Raw genomic sequence first — 26,175 nt, 5'->3', positions numbered from 1 at the left:
TTCTTCTCTTCTCACTGGCCATCTCAATGCCATGGTAATACAAGCTGTGGCTGGCTGCAATGTGAGCATAGATGAAGCAGTTGTCAGCTCCAGCCACTCCAGGGGGCTCTGGCATCTTACTGTAAAGGAGCAGGAGCACAAGAAAGCAGCTGGCCAGCACCAAGTGAAGGATGGTGGTGTTCTCTGGAAGCTTCCTTGCTTCAAGCATGCCACCCTCATGGTGCAACCTTGTGAGGAGTCCTTGAGGGCAAATCTTGCTGTACAGAGTATTGTCACTCAGGAGAGGTCAAGGGGCTTTCCATCTGCTCACTATTTATGGGGTAAGATGATTGACTCGAGTCATATTTTATTTTTAGGTGTATTCTCAACTGGCACTTGGCTGTTGAACCAGGTATTTACTGTAAATTCTTTCAGCCCCCCTAGTTTTAGACAGATTTGTGGTCATTAATCTGGTTGCTTGTGCAGGGCCTTATTTGTGAGGCCAGGCTGAGGAAGGAAGTTGGGAGAAAGAAAGAAAGGAGGAAACACACCATCACACACGGTTGCTGGTCTCTACGTACCACTGCCTCATATAGTCCCTCTGTGTGCTCCTCATTGCAGTGGCAACAGGAGGCCTGGAGGTGTTCACGAAGCACGTAGATGTGGTGCACAGGGACGTGGTTTAGTGGACATGGTGGTCAGGGGTTGATGGTTGGATCTTAGAAATCTATTCCAACTTTAATTATATGATTCCCAGACAGCTGCAGTCACAAACTTTGTTTGCTCATGTGGGTTCCTGCTTAGTGTACCATGGTACGAGATGTGCCTGGCTGTGAGAAAAGGAATGAGAGAAAAGTTGTCAAAGGTGCAAAGAGAAAGAAAGCAGCAGGGAAAATAAATGGTTATTGAGAGGACCACAGAGTTTGAATTTCCTCTTTTTTCTCTGCTAAATGCATAGTGCAAAGACTGATGTTCTCACCTGTGCATTGCTGCTACCTCCTGGCACTCCTTGTGAGCAGCCTGTGCACCACTCTGGGCCTTCTCTCCTCTCAGAGGACTTGTCTGAGCATCATGGAATTTTAACAGCAATAGAGCCCTATATAAGGTAAGGGTGGAAAAATGTAACCGCTGTGCAGAAAGCATGGGATGAATATTATTATTAAATACCACTGCAGCATATTAGGAAAAGAAGAGGTTGGTATCGATACCTTCCCATCTTGCTTGGATATAGAAATGTCTCTTCCAGGAGCATCTTGCTAGAATTTCAAAATGGCACTTAATAGCATTCAATAAATAAAACAGACAGAATTACTTCAAAGAATATTGAGAGGACTATCTTAAGACCAATGATATTTGTTCTAAGTGCATCTTGGAATATAAATGACATTTCAGAGTCATAGAAGAGAGCTTTTGGATTTCTAGAAGCTATAAACAATGAACTTGGACAGCTGTGGACTTGTTTGGCCTGCCATGAATTTCAGGCAACATCGTAAAAGCTATGATGTGGTTCATCGATAATGGGAATGGCAGTGCAACCAGTGCCCATCTGCAGTGTTATACAGAAAAGTGTATAAATGTGGTTTTTATTCTTCTTATAAATGTGGTTTTTATTGCTGTTGTGTTTTGCAGTTACCAGATTTCTGAAGGTCAGAAGTGCCCTAATTCTGTGTCCATTCTTTCTCACTGGAAAGCTGTTACTGAGCACTGTGTGCTGCCACAGAATATTTATAATTGCTTAACCCAAGTACTTCGTCTCAAAGCAGAATTTAATGGAGGAGGTTCCCTTCCATTATGGTCTTAATATCCTTAGTATGTTCTTTTGGTTTAAGTGTGTTTCAGCAGATTTGTATTTATAGGTGCTGTTTTCCTCGCTCCCCACTGCAGCAGTGACTGTAACATCTACCTTGGTTGACTATTATCCCTTGGTGCTTTTGCTGTGATATACTTACTTACATTGTTCTGCTTCTGTCTCAGATCAGGGCAAGGACAAGAGCACAACAGTGAAGAGATGTTTGGAGTATCCATCCTATCTACACACCATCCCTAGTCATCTGAGTGCTGCTGCAGAGGCTCAGCTGCACTTGTATTGCCAGGTGTATCTGATGGGTTGGGGACTGGCAGTGGTTGGATCAGGAAGCAATTGGTGAGTGTCATGGTGCATGTCTGCAGTGTCATTTAATTACTGGTGGCCCTGTCTTCTATCTTTTCTTTCAGCATGTAGCCTTGCAGTACTTTCAGGGATTGCTGGGTTTGCTCATGCTCATGTTTTTTTCTAATGGATGGAGACTGCTTCCCTGCCAGGCTCCTGCTGGGCTGTTCTCCGCCAATGACAAAAGCAGCTGTCAGAGTTCCCTTCAGCAGAAGCCATGACCAGAACAGAACTGGAGAGCAGCTTTCGGTAGAAAGCTCTATGGTGTCAACTAAGGCAATGCCCTAAAACTAAAACTGGTCTCTGACACCAACTTTGCCCTGAGGAGCCGCAGAGATGGTCTGTCTGATAGTGAGGGAGTTGCAGAAGACGCCTCATTGTTGATGCTTTCTGCCACTCGAGGAAGGCTTTTATCTTCTTTTTTTTTCCCCTCTCTTATGTTTACTACTGGCCATTTCTGGAAACTTCTGGGTTTTACATCCCTGGTTTTCAAGAGGTGTGTACCTATAATTGCTCTCTAAATATGTGGGTTTGTCAGCCTGTGTTACCTGTTGCTTGCATAGCTCAGGGTCTGAACAATTTGTCTGCTTAAGAGGCACATCTTTCTTCTGCACTTCTATTTCTGTCTTTGGAAATGTGTAGCAGAGTAGCTTCAGTGACTTACAGCACCATCAGTTGTAAGGAAACAGGTAGGTGAGTTTCTTGGTCTCAGAAAGATACAGGGCTTGTAGCTTATGAGCCACTGAGTCATTTAAGAGTTCTATGGGCTTTGGATAGTGCACATACTGCAGCCTTGCTCTGAGCAGGGCATCACGTTACTTCATAACGCTGGATACAGAAAAGCATCTCCTGGAATTAACTTGTGCTGTCTTTTGCTTGTAGCTGTAGGAATCTTTTGAATCCAGCAAAAGTTTGGATGAAACTTGCAGCAGTCACTGCAGGACTGTTCTGCTTTAAGAGAATTGTGCGTCCTAGAAGAGCTGGAAGCTGTAAGTGAGCATTGGCCCTTTGTGCCTTGAACTAATGAACAGTCACCACTGTTCCTTGTCACATCAAGGGAGAGGATTGTTTTTTTCCTTAAGCGTAGGAAAACAGCACTTCACCAGCCCAAGAAAGGGAGAGCAGGCATTTCATACATCACTATAGGCTGGTACAAAAAAGTCACTGGAAATTCACAGCCGTGGCAGACAAGGTCAGTTGAACTTTCTAAAGAGTCTTTTTAATGTCAAACATAGAGAAGATCTGTAGTGTTCTGTTGTCACATTGTATTTTTGCTCTCTTCCCTATTTCTGGTATCTGTTGCTGTGGTACAGTAGCAAAATAATGCAGCAGATCCCGATTACTGCAGGTGCAGATCAGCTGCATTTCAGATTTAGGTTCTTGCTGTGATTTATAATTCAGTGTCTAAAGTGTCTAAAGGTTGCACCTGTCTTTATTCTGGGGGAAAGTGTTTAATTAAATACCTTTGTAGGTATTTCTAGATGAATCTCTGCCAAAGGCACAGGACATGTGACTAGCAGCTCAGAGGGGATGCTTAAAGTTGTTAGTATATGCGGTTTGGCCCTTCCTCCAGCCTTACTGTTCTATTTGCTAACAGCAATGCACTCTAGGCTTCCTGCACAGTAATGCAGTAGTGCTTGGAGTAAATAGGAGCTCGGCAGATTGCTGGAGCAGTTTTCCTAAAGGTCCCGTTGGGGGAAAGTTAAAAGTAACTCCAGAAATGCTGTTTTGGCTGTTCCTGTACACGTTTAGAACAAACACACACTTAGTGTTTCAGAACTTTAGTTAATAACAGGGTCTGGATTTTTGTTTCTCCAGGGGTGACATGGGGTAGAATAGGGACAATCCCTTGTGCTACAAGCCTGTAACCGTACTGAAGGAAAACACGAGCAATGATTAGTCCTTGTTACTACCCTGTGTTGGTGTGGTCTTCTCAGTGCTGGGTGGGACACAGTTTCCCCATAACCCAGTTATGCACAGGAGCTCTCAAGCACTGAACTTCTGGGTTCTCTCATTTGTTTGACCTGTCACACCTGGGGAACAGGAATAGCACTCCTTTCTTGCATAAGGTGACATAAGAATAAATCTGTGTATAAGGTGAGCTAATGGGATGTATAAATCTCTATTAGTGGTTACCTGTTAAGAAGAATACAGCTATTCTACATGTTTCTGTTGAGACTTGCACGTGCTGCTTACACTTTTCTCTTGCAGACCACGCTTCCTCTGTGCTTGCTTCTTCCTCCTGCCTGCATGGAGGCAGCAGTGCTTGGGCACTGCCCCTTCAGTGTGCTGCCTGCCTCCTTCCAGGTGCCAGAAGAACAAGGCTGCGTGCCCTGCAGACCATGACCTCCTGCTGATAAGAATAAAGGTAAAGCAGGAAGAGCAAAGCTGTGTGCTTGAGCATTTCCTTTGAACTGAGCCAAGATAAACATGGAGCTCTCCACTAAATTCACTCTGCCGGTTTAGAACTATAAAAGAAGAAACAAATGCCCCTTCCATCAGGCAGACTGACACCTGTAGTGCTGCACTGCCAGCTGCTGGGTTCTCCTACCCCAGACTTCTGCCAAACTGTGGGCTGTGCCTATAACACATGCTTAAGATGCTGAGGGTTAATGCAGGTGGGAGAAGTTGTGACCTGACCCTAGAAATGTAACTCTCCTGTTGGAGTTTGTAAGACATCAGTATTTTTTTATTGCTAAACTAAAAAAGAAAACAAGGTCTGAAGTTTCTGTTGTTGCAAAGAAACTGCAAGAAAAGATGCCAGCCTTCCACTTAAGACACTTGACTATAAGGGGCCTCAGAGCTCTCTCCTGTGCTGCTGCACGGTTGTTAATCTGATGATTGGCTGTTAGGCAGCATTTGGCCATGAAGTGCTTGAAAATACAGACACAAGTGTCTTCTGGTCGTTTAAAAGCAGCTGAGGGCCAGGAGGAATCCTAAAGGTGCTCATCAAGAGGCAGCCTGCCTTGGTAACCTGCAGGGCTGCAGAAACCTTGATAAAAGTCTGTCATCCCCTCCAGGCTGTGCAGAAAGTTCTGTGCCAGAAGGGAGGTGTGACTCAGTGGCTCCGGTAGGGACAGAATACCAGAACCTTTGCCTGTTTCTGCTTTAACAAATAGTTGCAGCAATGCAGGAGGAGCACTGGACAACTACACTCATCAAGCAAAAACCCACACACTGCTGCATTCATAGGCTGCGCATGTGGCAGTTGAAAGAAAGCACTGTACTGTTACTGTTCTGTGTCCCGTTACTCTGGAATTAATTCAGCTAGATGTGAAGTAACTTCAAAAGATTATTCACTCATTGTGACTTTAGAGCAGTGTTTGCTGTAATGAATGGAAGCATCTTATATTATTTTATTTACATTATATCCTTTCTCAGGAACAATATCTGCATTACTGAAGACTGAGGTGAGCCAGGAATCATCAGTGTGTCAAAAGCTCCCACCTCTGTGCCAAGAAAGCTGGCTATGGGTGACATAACAGCACTTTGCGTTTTTATCATTGAATCTGATAAGATTTACAAAAACACGGCTATAGAGTTGTTTCACGCAACCCAAGTAAGGACCATTCATTAGTTTTGCTGACGTGCAGAATAGTTTTGATGTCTCTGTGCTGCCAGAACTATGAGAACTATCAAGGACAATGAATTGGAGGCTTTAATTCCACAGCACAGATTCCCAGCTGCAGCTCGTGGTCTCGCTATGTACAGGGAACTTCAGCCTAAGGACAAGGGTCTTACAACCCTTCATTTATTTTAGTAGTTGGAAATGGTCACAACTCAGTCCTTAATCTTCTGCATGTGGAAGTTATGTAAAAATTACAGCGGCCATAGACGAGATTTCATTTTGAGTTTTTATTATAAAAGTAAAATAAAAATAAGCTTTTAAAAAGCACACATTTGTTTTGGTTTTTTTTTTAAAGGAACTGATATAAAAAACTATTTACAAGTAGGAAATGCAAACCTTGATTATTTAATAAGAGGCACCAAAGATATGTTTAAATACATTATTGGAAATATACAAGATTCTCTCTTTTTTTTTTTTAAGGGTTCTTTTGTCTTCCAGAGTTGTCACTGTTGCCATCAAAGTCACTGTTTCTCTTTGCCAATGATCTTAGGAGCTTTTCCCAACTGTGCTGCAAAACTTGTGACGGGAACAGCCAGAAGCCATCCTTCTTTGATTGCTGTGTGCTTTACCTCTTCGAATTAAGTGAGCCCATATTACGCACTAATAAGGAGCGACTTTCATCTCTAAAAGAAAATCCTCACAAACCAGGTGAGCTCCGTCAGTCCATCAGCATCCAGTCAGTCCTTTGTGTTAACGTGGCGGTGGAGCCCTGGTTCTCAGACATGGCTTATATATGAGCAGTACTTGAGGAAAGAAGCAAGGGTGAGGAGTCGCTGCTGGTTCAGGTTTGTGTGTGGTTCCTCCAGTGCGTTTCTGGTTGTGAAGTTACTTCCCTCCAGCTGTGACAACACCAACGTAATTCTAAATGTCAGGGTTGTTCCTGTAACTGCATATATTGCTAAGTGAAGTTCCTAGTCGGGTATATAATTGCCTTGCACCGAGCTTTCCTGGCCATAGCCCAGGGTCATTTTGCTAAGTGTTACGGATGATTTGCTGTTCAGAGAGTCTGAGTAAGTAAAGCTCAGTTTGCGGAAGGAGGTCTCTACACCACTGTCACATGTGCTTTCAGTGTCTTGGAATTTGTGATTATAAAGTTCACCTGAGAGAGAGAGAAGGGAAATCAATTAGTTTGTTTTACTTCAGCGATGTCCTGAAAGGCCAGAAGAACGCAAACCAATAGGTGACAACTCTTGTATGAGAAAATAACTGCAGCTCTAGGTACTGCTATTGGCAGAGGCTGTGCTGTCAGCACAGGATGAATGTTTGCAGTTGAGCAGAGCACCTGAGCTGATGCACTGCTGGCAGAGATCAACTGCAGGCAGTGTTTGGGCAAGATGTGAAGCCTGGTGCTGCTGACGTTAACTCTGTCACTGCATTGGAGTCAGGACTCTGCCCCAGTGTGGTAGCAAAAAAGTGCTCTGCATCTCAGATGCATGGACTGCACAAGTGTGCAGCTCCAGGATCAGGCTCCTAAAAGTCTCCTGTTATCATAGAATCATAGTTATTTCACTTGCTGATTTGAGGCATTTGTCTTGAGCAATTTTCATCCATTTACTAAAGTGAGACTGAAATACAAAGCTGTCATCTGTGTAAGCTTCACGAAATAAGCACCTGATTTGGTTGCAAGAGAACTGGATCAGAGTTGAAGTGAATAGAACAGCAGCCGGCGCATTACAGAGCCCAGTGCTATTGTTCTGAACAGCTGTTTTCAAAAAATAACGTTTCTGGTGCAAAGCAGCAGGAACTCCCTTCCCCTTTAAGAACAGCCTGAAGAGATGCCATGTACACCCACTTCTGAAAGGTGCAAATATTTGTTACATGACTGAACAATGTACTGAGAGGTGTAAGCCGGCACAGTTAGACCAGCATGGAGTTGCTACGGTTGATTCTTTATGAGAAGTTTATGAACCCCAACCATCTGTGTTTGTATAGACTGGGTGGAAGGAAAGGGCAAGTGAAAATACAATGGGAACGTGTATAAAACTGTGAATAAATTCCTTAGTTTATCTTTTGATTCTTAAAACATCTAAGGAGTTTATGTCGGCAAATGTCAGATGCCAACTTAAGGATAAAGGAGCCAGTACTCAGTGCTGTAGTTCAGGGCTACAGTTTAAAATCATCTATTTTTCCTCTTCTGCACCTAGTAAATGTCAACTGAGAAAGCCCTACGTGGTAGGTAAGCAGCTCAGACACAACGTCTGAGGAACTCTGCTATCTATATCTGCTATATCTATCTGCTATTAGCAGTCCAAAGTGAGGAAGGAGAACTAAAAAATGTTTTAAAGGTGCTTGATGCTTGTGTTGTTAGTTTTACCTGTCTCTCCCTTCGCAAAATTGGCAAGCGATGATGAAGGAAAAGCTTCTATTGCATTGTCCTCCTGGTGAGACTGCCTCTGAGAGCTGGATAGTGCTTTCTGAATTACTTCAATAGCCTCTGTGTGATCCATCTGTCTCAAAGCAGCAATCAGCTCCTGAACTGTACCTCCAGAAATCTAAGAGAGAAGACAGCAGATGCTCAGCTTCATCCTGGCTCGCTAAAACCAAAGGGCTGTGCTGTATCACTGGGCAGGACAGCATTCACTGCACAGCTGCATGTTCTTAATAACTTGTTACAGCCACATTACCTTATAGTTATCTAGCAGAGTTTTTGAGGGTGAAGGGCTCAATCCGAAGGCATTATTAAGAATGCCAAGCCCCAGCTTTTCTGCTAGAGTAGCCCAGTTCTTGCTTGGATCAGGTGTTTCCAATAGCTTGTAAAGCTGCTGCTTGGAGCTTTCATTCAGCTCCCTCAGAGGGCCTGGGGAACAGAAAAATACATCTGTTATTTACTCAATCACACACCAGTTCATTTCTAAGCAGAAGCACAGACAAATTTAAAAGTATCTATTTTAGCATCTCTGGTACTTACTAATATATTGCTGTAATATTGGAAATGTACAAACTTGGGCCCTCGTGCCATGCTTCTGAACAGACTCATTCTAAGACCGCAGTGGTAGTGAGTGCCCCTTCTCCCTCCCCACCTCCCTCACAAGCTGCTGCAGTCACGTTCTTCTGCAAACATACTTTGGTGCTCTGCTGTTTGTTCCCAAGGGGATGTTGCCAGCTCATCTTTACAGACTTTACCTTGTGTCAGTAAGTCCTCCGAAACTGCTGCTGCTGCTATGTAGGGTTTGCCATTTAATATGTCATACACCTAAGAGAATATATTCAATTTAGTATTTCGCAAAACCTGGTTATTTGTCCATTATTTTGACAAGTTTTGGTGGTATTGTTTGTTGTACAGCACTAAATCTCTAAATGGGCATTTAAAAAAAAAAAAAAATTACAGAAAACCTGTGCATACCATGAGGGATAAACCTCAGTTCATCTCCCTTAAGCTCTGTCATCTGGCAGTTACTGCCAGGACACAGAAGCAGCCTGTGCAATAAGCGAGGGGCTGTAGCAGAAGTTAAGTGGGGAGTTAGCAGCTGTCTACAGCCAGTAATTTCAAGCAAAGCCTGGGCTAGATTTTCACCTTTTCAGTAGCACTCCCCAGCCGAGCTCCATTTGATCAGAGATGCCAGCTCCTTACATGCTCACATCATGCCAGCTGTGTGTACTTGGATACTGAAGCTCGAACCATGTAATCTAACCAATGTTTGGGTAAGACACAAAAGTCTACTTTCACTACATATCATCCAGTCTGCAGTTCTAAAGACCATGCAGCAGAGAAACTTATTACAGTGTCTCACCCTGACCTTGTAGACCCTGAACAAGCACCTTCAGGCACATGCTGCTCTGTCTGCTGTCCTCTTCCATATTGACAACCCCAATGCAACTACTTAGAAGAAATGCCTGTTCAATCCTGCTCAACAGAAGTCAGCTACTCTGAGGAGCTTTTTTCCAATACTACTTCACTGTTTCTTGTGGCTCAGTAAGTTTGTTTGTGATGCCAGTTTGGGTGCTGTAGAAATTTGTCACCATTTAAATAACTGGATGAAATTAAACGAATTGTCAGTACTAAAAGACAGCAGCCCACGTACCTCCCAGTTGGCTGCCATGTCCAGTGGTGTTGTTCCAGGTACAATCCCTTCATCATCATCATCTTTCACATCTTCTTCAACATCAAAGAGCGGCTCAAAGTTCTCAATGTGAGGATCTGCACCTGGAGAACAAGCGTGCAAGGCATTTCTAAGGAAAGGCTTTTAAGCTGTTTTACATCACGTTGTTGAAAAGCACGGTTTAAACAGCTACGTTAGAAGGTTTACAATTCAAGACTGAGAATACATATTTTAACTCCGAAAATGGTGTTTTTTTCCTAAATAAACTGAAGTGAAATGTCACAACATCCCCATGTATCATCCATTATACAGATGGGGAAGAAAAGACAAGCCGTGTGGTTAGGCCCAAAGAAAGCATCTGATGATATAAACTGACTTCCAGTTCCATTCTTGGCTCACACAGCATGTATGTGACGAAGCACTGGTGCAGGGCTTCCCTTTTGTAGTGTCAGAAAGCAGGAGTGCTATTAAAAGACCAAACACACAGCCAGAGCAGGGGGAGGCTTGGATTTCTGTCTCAATGGAGAAAATCCAGGTATTAAGGGATGAAACACAACTGAAAAAAGCATTGAAATGCACAATCAAAACCAAATTTACTGTCATGATTCAAAACTGCAGAGAAGTGGTCCCAGTTTCTATGCCTGTAAAGCAGTCCAGCCTTATCCCAACTATAAAACTGGGTCTTTTGTCTGCTTCATATTAAAAACTATCTGCAAGTACCCCAAACCTCCAAGATTGCTTGGAAGTATTTTTACTAACACAGTTTTGCTTTGCTTTTTGTAGCCATTAGATGGTGCTAAAGAGTAGCAGAGCCTCTGAAACTAGGACTTCCCAGAGGAGAAACAAACCTTTATGCTTTTAACATCTGGTATCTTTTGCTCATTATGAAGTTCACTGACTGTGTGCAACGCCTTCACCTGAACTGGCACAGTTAAAGAGAACCCTGCAACAAACACTTGACCCAATACCTGCTGCTTTGAGAACTGCTGCCAGCTTCGTAAAGCCCCTTCCAGCTGCTATGTGAAGAGGCGTTGTGCCGTCGTATGTAGTGCTGTCCACATCTGCATCACCCTAAGTATTGAAAGAGAAGAAAAATGCTATTATCTATACAGTACTGTTGCATAGAGACTTGTGTCTGCATGAACCTCACTGCTCTGCAAGCAGCACCATTCCGTGCCTGTTTGCACAAGAATTCCAATTGTCTGAAAAGAATGAATCGGAAAGTGACTACAACTGTTGGCACCAGTAACAGACAGTGGTTGTGCTCTGCAGTGCCACAGCAGGAGGCAGCTGAGTGAACCAGGTAGATACAGCTCAAAAGCCACTTTGCATCCCATAATACTAATCAGATAATAGTTCTATTATCAGATTACCCGCAGCATTTGCCGTGCACTGAGAGCTGCCTTCCTGCTGCCCTTCAGCAGAGCAGACGGGCCGGTAGCACAGCTGTACTCCATACCCAGGGGAGCTACTGCAGGTAGCTGTGGGTGTGCCCAATTAAGTGTGCTGAGATCAAGGTGTGAGAGATGAGACAAATATTTACAGATACACACAGCTATCTCTCTGCACATCTGCACACACATTCCACCGCACCCGATCAGCAACTTGTTCGGGAGTCGTTTCATTGGCTGCTGGGGTTACTCAGTGCAAATTAAGCACGGCGCAGGCAGTCAGGTCAGGGTCACCAACTATATTTCTCAGCTTACAAAAGGTTCATCAGCGGTGCTGAATGACTAATAGCAAATAAATAACATTAGCGATAACTTCGCCATTATGCTGGTTAAAGTAATCGAGTCTATAAAGAGAAACATGACTTCGGTTCCACTGAAGGCTGACATATTGAAAAAGCCTTGAAAATATGTTTCTGGGAAGACCAGGGGAAAAGAACTTCTGCCCTCACCTCGAGCAAAAGGCAGCCTGCCAAGGGGATGTTCTCCTGTTCAACAGCTAAATGCAATGCAGTTCGTCCAGATTTTTGTTCCTGAGCATTGACGTTAACTCCAGCAGCAAGCAGCAGTTTCAGACAGGACAAGCTATTGGCGATCACCACCATGTGAATTGCACTGAGACCTGCACAGAACCATTTGTGTACATTAACACTTGAACAACACAGAAATGTCACAGTGATGACTTCTTAAGCAGCTACAAAATGACTGAGTGTTACTGTATTTATCTGAGCACCTTTGCCTGTCTAAGCACCAAAAATGGTGTTAATTAAAATGTTCTTTGTGCACAAAGTTGGAATTATTTGTGTTACTGATGGGGACTAGAAACCATGCATAAAAAAAACAATCAGCTAATAGCAGGGCTGGAACAGAAGGGAAGAAGGAAGAGCTCACCTTAGAATGTTGTTGAAACATCCTGGAGAGTGACTAATGCTCGTTAAGGTCAGACAGCCCTGGCACCTCAACATTAACTGCAGCGGCTCAAAAAGAGAATCATAAAGCTTTCTATTTATAAATAAGAAGAAGAATAGACCCTCTCTGAGGAACTTAACACAGGTTTTTAATTCACATAATGACATTTTTAGGTCAGGTATTTTACTATCTACACCTAGTGCAAGAGTACTATATTCAAATGACCCGTGCCATTAAATAGTGGGAGAGTTGGGTCTCCATGGGTATTTTATAAGCTTTAAGACTCTGTGGTCCCAAAGTTCCAGAGGTGATACTTGACACAGGTCCAGAAATGCCTTTTGAGGGGATTTCATTCACTAGAGAGGAGGAAATATTTTCAGGTGGAATTTCTTTAACAGTGGTTCTGTAGGGCAGCTCAAGAGGAACGTAGCTCTTGAAATTCTGTGATATTGAAGAAGAAAAAGTTCCAATTCACACTGCAATACGGACATTGTCAACCTCTGTGTTCTGTCTAACCACAAAGCCTGCGCGTCTTTGTTCTCTTAGCTGACTGCAGGTGTGTAAAAGCCAAGGATATAATGCGCAAACCATGGAAAGATGCGACTTCCAAAGTCTGTATCTATGTAGAAAGGCTGGGCTGTCAGAAATGGTGCGGTGCTTGTCTAGGCAGTAAGTAAATGTGAAGTACAGGCACTATTGTTCCATACCTTCACCATTGGAAAGGTCGATCATTGAAGATGCCTTCTTATGCTTGAGGAGCAGACCCAGAATCTTGTCATCTCCTTCAGCAGCAGCTAAATGTAAGACAGAGTTACCGTGGCGATCCAAAAGGTTGACATTTGCTCCAGCCTTCAGCAAGTCTTCTACCACCTCTGCCTGCTTTGTGATTACTGCCAGGTGCAAGGGGGTCTGCAAGGGACAGAAGTGAGCCATGAGAAGATGAGCGGCAACTACACGCCTTTACAGAAATCGGCTGAGCCAATAAAAGCACCTCCTGTGGGGTGCTGCTCCACTTTTAATGCTGGCGCAGGTGAAAAACTTCTGTACATTTTCTTCTGCTGTATAATACAGATAGGGTTTCTACTTAGTGGAAATAAAAGCCACCTCACTGGTGTCAGCAGTCAGACCTGAGGAGGAAGGCAGACATTGCCTGCTCTGTGCACTGGGGGACTAACCTGGCTGTTTGTCATGCAAGGGACTTGGGAAATGAGAATCCCTGTACTCCCAGAGGCAGTAATAACCCTGTTTACAGCTGCCCCCTGCCAAGCTCCTGCCACAGAAGGAGCGCACACACTTTATAGAGCCTGTTCAGCTCCGCCTCCGCAACTGAACCATACTCTAATTTTGCTCCTAAAAGTTCCCAGCCACAGGTTTAGGATCTCCTTATCCTTCAAAACAGCTACATACAAAAAGCAGAAAAAACTCGCAGTTCTGTTTGTCAAAGCTCAGAGTGCACAACGTCATCGAGCTGATACTGTTTGCCTGGTTCCCATCTCTGCACAGACACCCGCAGCACTGAGGCTCTCAGGCTGAGATTTCAGGCTTTTCCAAAGGTTAACTGTATTCTGCATCCTCGTCAGTAAGAAGCTTCACCAATCACAAAGTATACACTGAACAGTGAGGCACTGCAGTGCTTTGGGAAATCCTATTCCTCACAATAAAACAATCTGAAAAACACAGAAGATTCTATCTCCATATCATTATTTTTATATTTACAGATGACTGTAAAAAAGGAACTAATTTCAGCTCTATACAATAAGCTTGTGTTTGTCAGTGGAAACGCCAATGTATTTGCAATTAATTACTTGAATTTATACAACAAAGCATGATTCATCTTTCAGAGTATCTGTGCAGAAGAAAACCTTAGACTCAACCTGCATTTCCTCCCATCACTGGCTTAAGGTTAAAGTGGAAGGTAGAACAGCTGGAGAAGTCTGGTAGTTTGAGATTTATTTCTTGTATGGGGCACAGTTTTACTTCCTGTTTCTGTTAAACAGAGGGCACAGAAATTCAATTCAGAATCTTCTTGCTTTCATCACCTTCCACATTTCGAACTTCCTTTATGCGAACACAAAAACGAAACATGAAAGAGAAGAAAGAAGTCGCAATAAAGCCTCTGAGATTATCTGCACAGAATGAAGCCTTGGCTTTACCGTTTACAGCTTGGTGCTGAACAGAAAGAAATGGCACCAATCTCACAAGTGCTCTGTGTGCCATCCAGCTGGGTGCCTTTAGGACAACGGAATGGTGCGCATGGCTGAAAAGAGCTCCTTGTACTGGCAAGTTTTCACAGCTCTTTTTAAAGCCCATCTAAGTTGCAGCAGAAGAAGCTCAGTCTGTGTTACAGATAAGGAGATAATTGTGCTGGGCTGCTGACAGTTACTTCCCTGCTGGGTAAAAGACGTGCTTTTTTGTGTGCTTTAAATGTTACACTGTGAGCCAAGAAACAAAAGAGAAACCTTGGTGCTCATACAGCGGGCACAAGGACCTTCTAGGCTACAGAAAGACACAGCTGCTACAAGCTTCTTCAGCAACTCAATCATGACCCTGAGTTGTCCTGCATTACAAAGTTTGAAAGATCCCAAAGTCGCCACATCTCTGGTTTAATAATAGAGGAGCCACATAATGAAAATACAAACTGAAGAATTCAGTAGGATTTGGGGCTGTTCTATGATAAACAAATGGAGACATTTCTCTTAACACCAAGGCAGTTAGGAATTAACAGAGGAAAAAGCACACCCTTGTTCTTCCACCTCCTTACAGCATGTCACCGCGTTCTTCTGTCTGTGCAGTTCTAAACCTGTTTGCCTCACTATCTGATCTGGGCTCATTCTGATGAATAGAAGGACAATAGGACAGTAAGGAGTACAGTGTTTGCTGGCTGAATGATCCCCATCAGTTACACCACCACAACATCATACCTGATAAAGGTCGTTTCTCATGTTGATAATGTTGTTATAATTCATATCTGGCATCACTTCCAAGAGGTTTTTAACCAGTTCTCTATGAAGGTGGATAATTGACAAATGCAGGACGCTGAAACAAAATAACAGATCAGCATTGTCACTGTATTCTCAAAGGTATGATACAAAGATGGGGCTGTACATTTGACTATTAGAAGTCATGGCCGACACCTCAAATCGAGTGAGAAGTGAGCTGTGTGTAACCCTTCAGTCACAGAAGGAGATGCAGGATGGTTTCTGCTGGTCCTAACTATGACCTTGCTACTAGTCCAACAAATAAAAGCTTTGTATCACAAAGAAATGTCTCAGAACCTGTTCAAAATACCCAGATCCTTCACTGTTTCTTTTCCTGTTTGGAATTACTCAGCACACTGGCATCTCTTCCTGTCAAAGCCTTCCTCCAGAATTTCCACGGCCTCATCTGCTACCCAGGCAGATTTTCCCTCGGAGGTTCCCCTCTCCCCAGGCTGTAGGTTTTTCTTGTTTCAGTTTTCAAGCAAAATGACTCAGGGCTCAAGACCAGTGACCAACTGACCCAGGATCTGCAACAGTGACCAAAGGTGTCTCACTTGCTAAAGGAAAAACGTGCTGAGGGACATGAGCGACTCTGTGTTTTAATACTCTCTGACTCCATGAGATCAGTACTCTGAATGCAGTAACAGCCAGCACTGCTGTAAGAATACTCTGATCACAGATTAACATTAACATAGGTATCAAAGCCTTCACACAACACACAGGATCTCTACAAAGGTATTTTCATTCCCTGCAGACTGTCCCCATGAAAGATGCGCAAAACTGTTGTCAATAATGTTTTTTAACAGCTTCAGCAAAAAACGCGCAGTCTTTGTCATATGTTTGTAAGGATTACAATGAAAGTTACAGGGAACTGATTCATAAATCTTGGAATTTTGGTTTTCTCTTAAACAGCTCCTGTGACACAGCTGGCAGATGGCTGCCAGAACTTTGGTTTGCTCCATAGCTGCAGAGCGATTTGTATGCACTGCACGCTCACAGTCTAACTCCTTCCCAGGAGAAAAGCAACACAAACTCGAGACTCACACACTTGCAGGTACTTCTTGATCCAGGAAAAATAACTGTCATAGTGATTAAACTACTCTGACTTTGTTGAAATGTCCTTCAAGTCCAAATCTGGGGAACACCACAGTGACGGTTAAATGCAGGTCACTCTTACTGGGACACAGATTAATACTCTCATCATCTTCTGGGGAATTTTTTGCATTAAAAACAAACAAAACCAACAAATACACTTAGAAGCTGTATTGTCCAAAGTGCCAGCAGATTTTACTGCTAGCCCCTACCTCATCCATACACCATTTAACCTCAAAGCTTCATCAGATTGCCAGCTGGAGAGCCAAGGAATCAGTTCTCAGTGATTCTGAGTACTTAGTGCATCAGCACTCTGAGGCCTGCTTCAGTCTCTTGTGATTTTCCATCTGTTTAGAGACCTTAAGTTTTACATGGCTTCTACTGCACAAAAGACTGCAAATAAGGAAACAAGAATGATTGCACAGGGTCTGTCCACAACCCGCCAGCTAAAAAGTGACAATGGGATAATATCACTTGTTTATTCAAGAGAGATCATCCCTGCATGTGCTCAGAATCACTTCCACCAAGCTTGGTTTTAAATAACCACTAATAATCTGTGTCTCACTGTATTTCAGTCTGAGTCCCACGCAATCTGCACAGCACCCTTTGGTATCAGTAGGAGAAAAGCAACAAGGACTCTTAGCTATTATTTCTACTTCGCCCAGTGCATCCAGAACTTAAAATTCCCTATGAAGAATGAAGGACTTGCACAGAACAAAAAGCAGGGCACACTCTGCAGCACAAAGCTGGTCATCTCCATCAGCTGTGTCCCATGGCACAAACGCAGCAATCCATGCTCAGCACTGATCTCCCAGACAGCACGAAGGAGAACGATGCTCATTTGATTAGCGGTGCTGCAGTCCCTGATCAGCGCCCACAGCAGATGGAATGCTGACACACTCTGCTGCCAAAGACTGAACTCTCCTGTCGCTAAGTCCTTGCCAGCACTGACTTACTTGTCTCCATTGTCATCCTGGACAGCAGTGAGATGGCGCTGAACAGCGAGCAGCATCCTCACATCTCCAGTTATAGCATAATCAAAGAGAGCGTTGCAGTGACGCTTGGCAAGCTGCATTGCCTTCTCCAGGAACAGACCATCTGCAACACAAATGTTTGTCTTCATTAGCTTGGTTGTCTTCCCTGTGGCAGCACCTTCTTTTGGCACAGGTTTGTGCTGCCACAGAAATACGAAGTGCAAATCACCACACATTCATTATTTACCGATTGGCTGAGATGGGTTGTTAATTACACCTGAGAGGAAAGGACAGAGGGAATGAGTCTCTTGGAAGGAAATGGGGCACACGCTGAGCACTCGGGCAGCAGGAATCCTGAGAACAGCCCAGCTCTGGAAGCTACCTGTGGTTTGAGTGGCACTGATAATTCCATTAACGTGCATTTGTGTGCAGAGAACAAAAGGAGCAGAAACTTGGAACTGCTCAGATACAAGTGACAGGCAAAGACTCTTGTCCATAAAGCACTTACAAGAACATCCCACATAGCTCTGACTGATTTCAACTGGAGCAAACTGAGGCACAAGAAGCCTAAGAGACCTATGGGAAAGAAAGGCTGAGGGAACTGGGCTTGTTTAGCTTAGAGAAGGCTCTGGGGACACCTCATTGTGGCCTTCCAATACTTGAAGGGAGCATATAAACAGGAGGGGGAACAGCTGTTTACAAGGGTGGATAGTGATAGAACAAGGGGGAATGGTTTAAACTGAGACAGGGGAGGTTTATTTTAGAGATTAGGAGGAAGTTTTTCACCCAGAGGGTGCTGATGCACTAGAACAGGTTGTCCAAGGAGGTTGTGGATGCCCCATCCCTGCAGGCATTAAAGGCCAGGCTGGATATGGCTCTGGGCAGCCTGGTCTGATGGTTGGTGGCCCTGCACACAGCAGGGGCCTTGAAACTGGATGGTCATTGTGGTCCTTTTCAACCCAGGCCATTCTGTGGTTCTATGATTCTATCAAATGTTGTACAGAAACTCACAGAGAAAATACGGCATAAATGCAGAGCTTTGTGTCATCCCCCCAGCCTGAATGAGGCACTCTGTCCTACTGTACAGGGGCACTCGTAACTGAGGGATGCCACTGGCTGCTCTGCCAGTACTTTGTGGTTCTGTATTGGCAGAGACTAGTGAGAATGAAACAGATAAACTTTGAAACCACAGTCCTTATTCTGAGAAGTGGTATCATCTGAAACCAGCCTATATTCTGAGCAAACTCAAGTTTCTATGAAAGCAAGGTTAGGAATCGCTAACAGCAAACGGGTGAAATAGACGATATCATTTACATAGGGCTCACATAGGGAGGGAACACATCGGGATTTCCAGCTACACAAGACTAACGTTTCAGTCTTACCTAGATGTGTACCCCTACTGACATGAACACAGAATTTCTATATGCCAAAGGCTAACCCAGCTACCCATGAAGTTTATTTTTACATCTTCGAGATCACTGTGGCTCCCAGACTGTATGCATAGGCTGATACATTTTTACTTGTTATTTACTCCTTAACACTAAGTAATAGGATTCAATAGATGCTGTATTCAGGATATACATCCAACATAAAATGCTGGGCCTCTCTGGTTTCAAGCACGCAGAAAAAAACACCACATCCCTCTACCCCAATTGCTGACTTTTTAATGTGATGAGAAGCACGGTTACTCAAATCCTTTAAAACAGTAATTATTCATGTTAAAAAACCCACAGCTACACCAACTATAGCACTACATGCTGTAGTCTCCCAGGCAAAGAAAATGTTGCTGCCTGAGAAAGGGTGATTTGTTTTGTGGACTTTATAACCCTACTGCTGAACCACTCCTACTGACTATTCCTGTCTTCCTCCCCTTTTTGTTCACTGGTTGGTTGCATAAAAGGCTTTGTTACCCAAAACACGTCATTTTCCTATGTATTTGCTGTATGGAAACAGAGGATAGGTTTACATTTTATACTCAAACCTTTAAGGCTACTTTGCATACAATTTTAAAGCAGAACTGCAGGGAAGGCCAGCACAACGATCACACAGACCTTCCTTATTCATTAAAGCCTACCAAAAATGAAAAGGCACTGAACTGTGTACGTTGAATTGCATTCTGCGTGTGGTCACTGCTTTCAGTCAATGTCATACAGGTTTATTATAGCTCAGCTATCTCACCTCCTTGATGGACCGGGGAATACCCAGTGGCAGTATGAAGGTGTAGGATGATCTACCAGCCTATGTACAAGGAAGGATCTCAGATTCTAGAGAGCTGAACTGCTCTTCCCTCCTCAAAGAAAAATTATCATGATTTCAAAACAGGGAGCAGACATTCATGGAGTTTGCAAGACTTAACACCAGCTTTGCCCTCTACCACAAATATCATCTGCCTATTGTTCACTTACCCTGGCAACCACACTTTGCTTTGTTTCCTTCATCTTTACAGCACAAAGAAGTATCCTCTTTCTCCTCATTATGACCAGAGGTTCTGCACTCATTCTTCTCCATAGTTTCCACTTTCACATCATGCTTTGTGTCCCATTTGTCACTTTGTTTATCAGAGCTCTCTTCATGTTTTTCAACTGTGCTACTTGACAGCTCTTCAAACAGAAATAAATACCATTAGTGTTCAATACTCCCACTTTTCTATTGTTCAAGCAACAAAGCTCAACAAGTAAAAGCTAAACCCTAAAAGAACTCAAGATAAAAATTTCCTTAGACATCGAGGTTATCTTTAAACACTCATAAACCACAATACTACGGATACCAACTCACAGGGACAGACGGAGCAACATAACTCACTGCAGTGATTATTTTCTGTTCTGTTTTCATCAGTCTTTGTTTTAAAGATAACCTTTCACATATCTAAAACAGACACACAACCCTTCAAAAGAACATCGATCCAAGTCTGAAGTACTGCCAATCTACTGGAATTAATCACATTTGTTTTCCCTGACAGCAAATTCATCCCTGAGACTTTGGAAATAACTACAGAATATTCACTGAAATTATTTCTCTGTTTTAGGAAGACGGGACTGTCCTTATCATTGCTCCAATCTTTCCATACACTGTAACGTTACTTTTTTTTTTACTACAGTGTAGTACCAGACTGCAGCAACAAAAGAAGATGCTTTTTCTCTGGTCAAGTCTTGGGCCATCTCTTGCAGCAGCAAAAGGGCTGTTGCTCAAAACATAGAGTGAATGTATAAAGCACACAGAGGTAAACCGCTGATTGCTTCACAGAAGTTAGTGATTAAAAAGAAGACACACACATACGTAAGGTGGACTTTGACATTACTGAAAAGAAGCAGAGCAGTGTAACATACGTGAACCTCTCAGTCACTGGAGGTTCTAGGAAAGGGACTGGTTCTAGGGGAAAAGCTCATTCCCCACAGCACATTTAGTTCAACCTGCATAACATCTGCTCATACTGTAGAAGAAAAAGACAGGCAAACTCAATTCAACTGCTGAAAGAATTACATCTTCAGGGTTACCATGTTTCATTCCGGCATTGGACTTCGTTGTGCCAGGGTGGAAATGCATTCCTCCAAAAGCAGGGTAACCATAGGAAGGATAACTGAACCCTGCAGGTAGGAAGAAGATGAAGAATTAATAGAATTATATCCCAAAGCAATGAAAACAACATCTTGAAGAACACCAAGACTAAAGAACTGAAATGTTATTTCCTACATACTTTGCATTTCACAGAATCATAGAGTACTTTGAGTTGAAGGGACCCGATAAGGACCACTGAGTCCAACTGCAGGCCAGGACACACATACACATGTAACATCACAAGTATGCTGCGTTATGATTCAAGTCATTGTGGTTACCACAGATTTGTGTTCAGTTGTTGCATTGTCGATGTGCTGGCAGCAGTGCACGTAACAATTTGACAACTGCTGCTTCTCCCCCTCCTTTAAAGAAGGGCTACAAAGGTACTGCGGCTCAGATGACATTTGCTTATCTACATCATTAATGCTGTGCTGCAAGAAATCGAAGCACTGCTCTTATGATCCTGCATCTCAGATATGCTCTGAGTTCAACAGACAGAGCACAGCATGCAATTTAGTAATTAATATCTCAATCATTTTAATAATTCTTCATGTTACCAGGGTTAATTAGCTAAACTCCACCCATGGTTCTAGTAATAACCATGAACTTGTTTAATTTTAACTCAGACTCCAGCTAGAAAGGTGTTTTCTGTGACTTAAAGCTTCAAAGAAGAAGAAAAAAGTCACCAGGAGCAGCATAACCAAGCAGAACTGAAATGGAGCTGATGAGATACTTAGAAAACAAGGAGCAGCTTGACTGAAATGAAGAACAGCAGTACAAGGACAGGGTGGAATGAGTGGAATTCCTCATTTCATCATGAGAACAGTTGTCAAACAGGCACTGAGAGCAGAACCCCATTCTCTCTTTCCCCAGAGCTGCTGTCTTACCAGAGCCAGCACCGCCACCTCCTCCTCCAAACATGCCACCGCCTCCTGCGCCGCTGCCTCCACCGTAACCATCGGAGAAGTTTGGCATGAGCTTCTGCCTCTTCCTCTGCACTTCTTCTTTATCTGCATGTCAGGTGAGAAGGGACAGACAGAATAAGGAGTCACCCCTACTGGAGTCCACACCCAGAAAAAGAAGCAGAAAGGCTGAAAGAGGCTCAGAGCTCCCTTCAAAAGCAGCTCATGTAACATTCTTCAACGCTTAATCTGAGTCATAAATCAGAATAAGTGCCTTGAACTAAATGCTTGTTCAAGAATATCCTCCTTTGGAGGAATATAAGCACAGATTTCTCTTCTAAGCGAATCTACTTTGGAAAAAGACCCTCCTCAAAGCGTCAGCAAAATCACAAGGCACACTGATCCCCTACAGCACAGAGCATCAGCAGAGCCCCTTAAACTTCTGTCAAGGGGTAAGAATGGTGAGACATGTTGAAAACAACACTGCTTGAAACCATTTGTTTAAATTAACAGGAAGGACAGTGGAATAAGGAGCTTATTTTCAGGTGGGACATAATATTGTCAGACCACATGGAAGAGCAGCTGACAGAAAGACTAAGCATTTTATCAGCTACATAAAAAATATCCATATCCTGCCCAGGACAGCAAAACACAAAGATTTAGAATCATAAAATCCTTCAAGTTGGAAAGGACCCTTAAAGGTCCTGTAGTCCAGCTCCCCTGCAATGAACAGGGACATCCACAGCTAGATCACGTTGCTCAGAGCCTGGTCCAGCCCAGCCTTGAATGTCTTCAGGGCAGGGCTTCCACCACATCACTGGGCAACCTGTTCCAGTGCTTCACCACCCTCACTGTAAAGGACTTTTCAGAAGAAATATCCCAGGGACTGGGGAAAGTAAAGAATCATGACAAGAAGAACTGCCAGAAGAACAATACAAACATTACAAAGGTTGCAATCCAATAAAACAATGTTGAGAAAAGAACAAATGATACAATCTTCAGTGAATGAGCAAGTAGCTTTCTGCAGATGTAGGACAAAACGGAATTCCATGCACAGTCACATCAGTCAGTGCATCAAACTGGACAGCTGAATGCATGGAATAGGATACTGGAAAGCAAAATGCATTATTTCCATGCATACATGACCTAGAAGTATGTATGTATGCATGTCCCAGGCACACTCACACCGATGAAGAGAGAAAATGCCAGATAGCAATCTAGTCAGAAAAACAAACAAACAGTCCACATACATGTCTAAGCTCACATCAACACTTGTAAGAGGGAATAATACAGTCCCTAAAAGGTAATTTTATGGTTAGGTTATGTGGGGCATTCAAAAACGCACACAATGTTGAATTAAACTCCACTCCTTTGAGAGTCTCAAAGAAGTTTGCTTCACATCTGGCAGTTCTGCTCTGTAGTTGTATACTTTACTTTCTGTAAGACTTGGGTAAGAGATTCTTTAACCATCTCTGACACAAAATCCTCCAGCAACTCTGCAAGTTTCTGAAAGAATGTTTTCTGTTCTTTTATTATGGTAAGTGTAAAACAGATTCACTCGTACCATAACCTCCCTCCCCTCTGTCTCCTCAGTTGTCCTTAGTCCATTAGCACTGACGCACTCATGTTTTAGGTTATTTATTTCACCCCAGCTCCATGTTAGGCGCTGCATACTTGCAAGATTAGGGCTTCACAGCATGAACTGAAGGCAGCAGGTTAACTGTTCAGCAAAAAGACCGCTGCCTCGGTGCAAGAAAACACTGGTTCCAACTTGGAGCCCAAGGTACATCATCGTCTTTAACGTTAGTATTTAAAATACGATTGTTGCTGACATTCACATCAAACTCACGTGGGACACAGATGGCTTTAAATGGCACAGCCTTGCTAGTTAGACTTCACTAGCACTAACTTCACTGTTCACTGACAGCTCAGGAAAGTGGGTCTGATGCCAACTATTCTATTTCAGCCACTTAACTAACACTTCACCATAAGAGGTTGAAGCAGTACTTCACCTACTCTCACACCAAGAGCTTTGCCTTATTTAACTAGTATGAGCAGTTGGAAAGAAAATTGAAAACCATCAGTGAAATTGCTATAGGTGTAATGATGAGGGAGAACTGCAGAAGAAGTCCTTTTTTCACCAGGTGCCAGTCGTCAGTTCAAGTTTTATTTGAACGTGCTGACTGTAAAATGTCCTCCTGATTCTGCAGAAACTCAGTGGAAGAGGCTGCCACCTACTGCATGCAGAGGCACGTGTGCATACAGGATACCTCAGTAGGAGAACACATCTACTGCTTATCAACCCACCAAACAAAGCAACAACAAACCTATTACGGACCCACCAGTTTTCATGTCAGCTCTGCACAAAACAAGAAGGCAAACATCCTGTTTTCTAACAATAACAACTACAAAAAGTCCTTGACCTGCCCCATCTTATTACAAGTACTCCTAGGGACCCTGCAGTTTCTGGCATATAAAGTGGGTTTAATAAATTACCTTTGATTTCTGGATAGTAGAGAAAAGGCTTTGGTTCACTCGTTTCTAGATCAGATTTCCGACGTAGCTGCACAAATACAGATGCTGGCTTTGTGATATTGACATCTCGATACTTGGGTGTTTTGAACACAATAGCAAACTGTGAAGGAAGCAACGATAGAGCACATCTGTCACAGACCATGCTTTTTAGTAACTCTGTATTTATACCTGTGGTATTTTTGTAGGAGCTGCTTCTTTACCAGGGAGCAAAAGGCTGCTACAACAATAGACTTCAACTTTAACTTTCAGCTGTACTTTTGAGTTAAGAGTCCTAAAGCCTTCTGTGAAAGGCAAAACAGCCACACATCACCATGCCACATATGTTACTATTGCATTAGTTCTCTCTCTGTCAATAAGCATCTGCTCTGGGGCTTTCTCGGTGCCTGCACAGGAAGCCTAGAGAGTTCCGTATATATCCTATCCAAATTTATGGTGTATCTTTAAAGCAAGGGATCTCTCTCCTGATTCCCTGATGCTGTATTCTTAACATAGGTCTTAAAGGAATGGTTAGGATTGTGATATTATCAGGAAATTACCAACAAATAACAGTGACTGAAGAGGTTAGTATGGAGTATGGAGGTTTTCACCCAATTTTCTAGCTGTAATATAACCCTATTTTCCTGAGATCAGAAAACCATTAACCAATGGCAAATGCTCCATTACTTACTTGTCTATGTACATCCGTAGGAGAAAAGTCTCCAAAGCCCTCCCACATACCGCCATTCTCATCCTCTTCATAGAAACGGATCTGAATATCATCTGTACAGTCAAAGAAATAATAACTTTAGGGTGTTTGTGCATTTATTTAACCTTTGGTTAATTTTTATTATCTGAAATAAACTATCATGGTTACTTTTTAGCTGAGTGATAACTGTACATAAGGATAATGATGATTCATGTATTACATGTTAAGAAAACATCACAGATAAGCCATTTCTTACATCAATTTTAGATCAGCCTGATTCTAATAGCTTCATTGAAGCTGCTGTTCACTGCACAGTAAAAAGAGAGTTTGGTTCACTACCTCCTCCTATTCCAGAGCAAGAACACATTGCAGAGGAGCTTTATTTGGAACAAGTGAGTAGGGACGGGAGAATGTGAAGTGTGAATGTAGAACCACCCTCTCTCCTCCAGCAGTTTCAGTTCAAAAAAACTGTTGCAAAACCTGAAGTGCCACAGTTGAAGTTCCGCTGGCTGCTGGCAGGGAGCCACTTAGAGCTCAGTGAGATGGCAGCAGTTGGAGTGAGCAGCACGTCGCAGTGATCCCTCAGCCCCCAGATGCAGCACAGCCACACCACAAACGCAGCTTCTGCTCCTCTGAACAACCTTTCCAGCCTTCTCTTTTTGTTTATTTACTTATATACATTCCAGGAGAGGCTGGGAAATACCACAGTAGCATATTCCTCCCCCAGCACTTCTGATGAGAAGGAATTACAGAAAAGTCTGTTTTCTCTTAGGGCGATGGAGGACTGCTTGCTCTGACCCACCAGCTGCTAGTCTCAAGATGGTGAACCACCACTTCCACTCCTGCTGTCCTGCATGCTCAAGTTCCTCCAGAGAGGAAGTTTCTGAGAGCCATGAGGTCAGGGGAAACCCCACTCAGGCTGAGGGGAATCCCCAGCTTGGGGCTTCCACTGAGTCAAACTTTTATTTATTTATTCTGTGCACACGAGTTAATTTCATGTAGGTCCCCCTGAAAGCAGAGGGTACACATGTTACTGAGGAAAAACAGTTTCTTCAAAGCCCCCAGAGCACTCCCTGTTTCCTGTGCAAGTGGTAGAAGAACATGGCAAGGAAAAGAGGTGGCAAAGGGCAGCCTTTTAACAACAAGGGCAGAGACTCATTCCAGACAGGTGAGAACTAGATACTCCTCTGTCATCCAGTCTACACCAGGGAGTCCCAGGTATTATCTGCAGCTGAAATATACAAAGGATTTTCCCCACTCCTGTTTGTTTTTTTTTTTCCTTTTTAGATCAACCCAATGCT

The 26,175-nt window shown here is 43.2% G+C and overlaps 3 protein-coding genes across 26 annotated transcripts in view; 2 read left to right on the top strand and 1 right to left on the bottom strand.

Moving 5' to 3' along the window:
• The window catches only part of MANBA (mannosidase beta), a 51,150-nt gene extending 50,075 nt beyond the window's left edge, over positions 1-1,075 (top strand). The window contains exons 18-19 of one of the 2 annotated variants that reach the window (XR_014945955.1): positions 357-391; positions 938-1,074. The gene's annotated coding sequence lies outside the window, so the exon portion shown is untranslated. Of the gene's footprint in view, positions 1-356; positions 392-937 lie in introns of both variants that reach the window. The other variant, XR_004307055.2, reaches the window with a different exon arrangement.
• On the top strand, positions 32-26,026 carry LOC146761105 (uncharacterized). Of its 21 annotated transcripts, none has more exons than XR_014945962.1 (6): positions 32-320; positions 1,954-2,122; positions 3,011-3,117; positions 4,340-4,496; positions 5,510-5,601; positions 6,247-6,465. XR_014945962.1 is itself a non-coding variant. In XM_085547171.1 (6 exons), the coding sequence occupies exons 1-4, from the start codon at positions 32-34 to the stop codon at positions 4,483-4,485; spliced, it is 711 nt and encodes a 236-aa protein (XP_085403297.1). In that variant the 3' UTR covers positions 4,486-4,496; positions 5,510-5,538; positions 6,247-6,488. The 21 variants fall into 21 exon arrangements, 8 of the variants coding, with proteins under 8 accessions (XP_085403297.1, XP_085403296.1, XP_085403300.1 ...); XR_014945965.1 differs by having other exon boundaries at positions 3,011-3,320; XR_014945964.1 differs by having other exon boundaries at positions 4,436-4,496; positions 6,177-6,286.
• The window catches only part of NFKB1 (nuclear factor kappa B subunit 1), a 53,937-nt gene continuing 33,730 nt past the window's right edge, over positions 5,969-26,175 (bottom strand). For 2 of the 3 annotated variants that reach the window (XM_015862092.3, XM_015862093.3), the window contains exons 10-24: positions 24,857-24,948; positions 24,151-24,289; positions 21,640-21,762; positions 20,692-20,781; positions 19,603-19,797; positions 17,180-17,321; positions 15,075-15,189; positions 12,861-13,062; positions 11,697-11,866; positions 10,765-10,867; positions 9,779-9,900; positions 8,880-8,949; positions 8,381-8,553; positions 8,071-8,248; positions 5,969-6,855 (exon numbers count right to left, since the gene is read on the bottom strand). In XM_015862092.3, the coding sequence (XP_015717578.1) occupies positions 6,668-6,855; positions 8,071-8,248; positions 8,381-8,553; positions 8,880-8,949; positions 9,779-9,900; positions 10,765-10,867; positions 11,697-11,866; positions 12,861-13,062; positions 15,075-15,189; positions 17,180-17,321; positions 19,603-19,797; positions 20,692-20,781; positions 21,640-21,762; positions 24,151-24,289; positions 24,857-24,948 (2,102 nt within the window). In that variant the 3' untranslated portion in view covers positions 5,969-6,667. The remainder of the gene's footprint in view (positions 6,856-8,070; positions 8,249-8,380; positions 8,554-8,879; positions 8,950-9,778; positions 9,901-10,764; positions 10,868-11,696; positions 11,867-12,860; positions 13,063-15,074; positions 15,190-17,179; positions 17,322-19,602; positions 19,798-20,691; positions 20,782-21,639; positions 21,763-24,150; positions 24,290-24,856; positions 24,949-26,175) is intronic. The other variant, XR_014945954.1, reaches the window with a different exon arrangement.

This window comes from Coturnix japonica, chromosome 4 (genome assembly GCF_054131305.1).
Source record: "Coturnix japonica strain WE chromosome 4, WE-NBRP24, whole genome shotgun sequence".
Taxonomy (NCBI): Eukaryota; Metazoa; Chordata; class Aves; order Galliformes; family Phasianidae; genus Coturnix; species Coturnix japonica.
The sequence above is the reverse complement of the archived record's forward strand: the minus strand, read 5'-3'. Positions and strand labels throughout refer to the sequence as shown.

What these genes read in the sequence shown, in the direction of transcription:
- LOC146761105 (XM_085547169.1), top strand. Translation starts at nt 930, where the DNA reads ATGCATAGTGCAAAGACTGATGTTCTCACCTGTGCATTGCTGCTACCT. An exon ending in GTTGGATCAGGAAGCAATTG is followed by an intron (nt 2,123 to 6,246) that starts GTGAGTGTCATG and finishes CAATGATCTTAG; the next exon opens with GAGCTTTTCCCAACTGTGCT. An exon ending in AGAAAATCCTCACAAACCAG is followed by an intron (nt 6,405 to 25,646) that starts GTGAGCTCCGTC and finishes GTTTTCTCTTAG; the next exon opens with GGCGATGGAGGACTGCTTGC.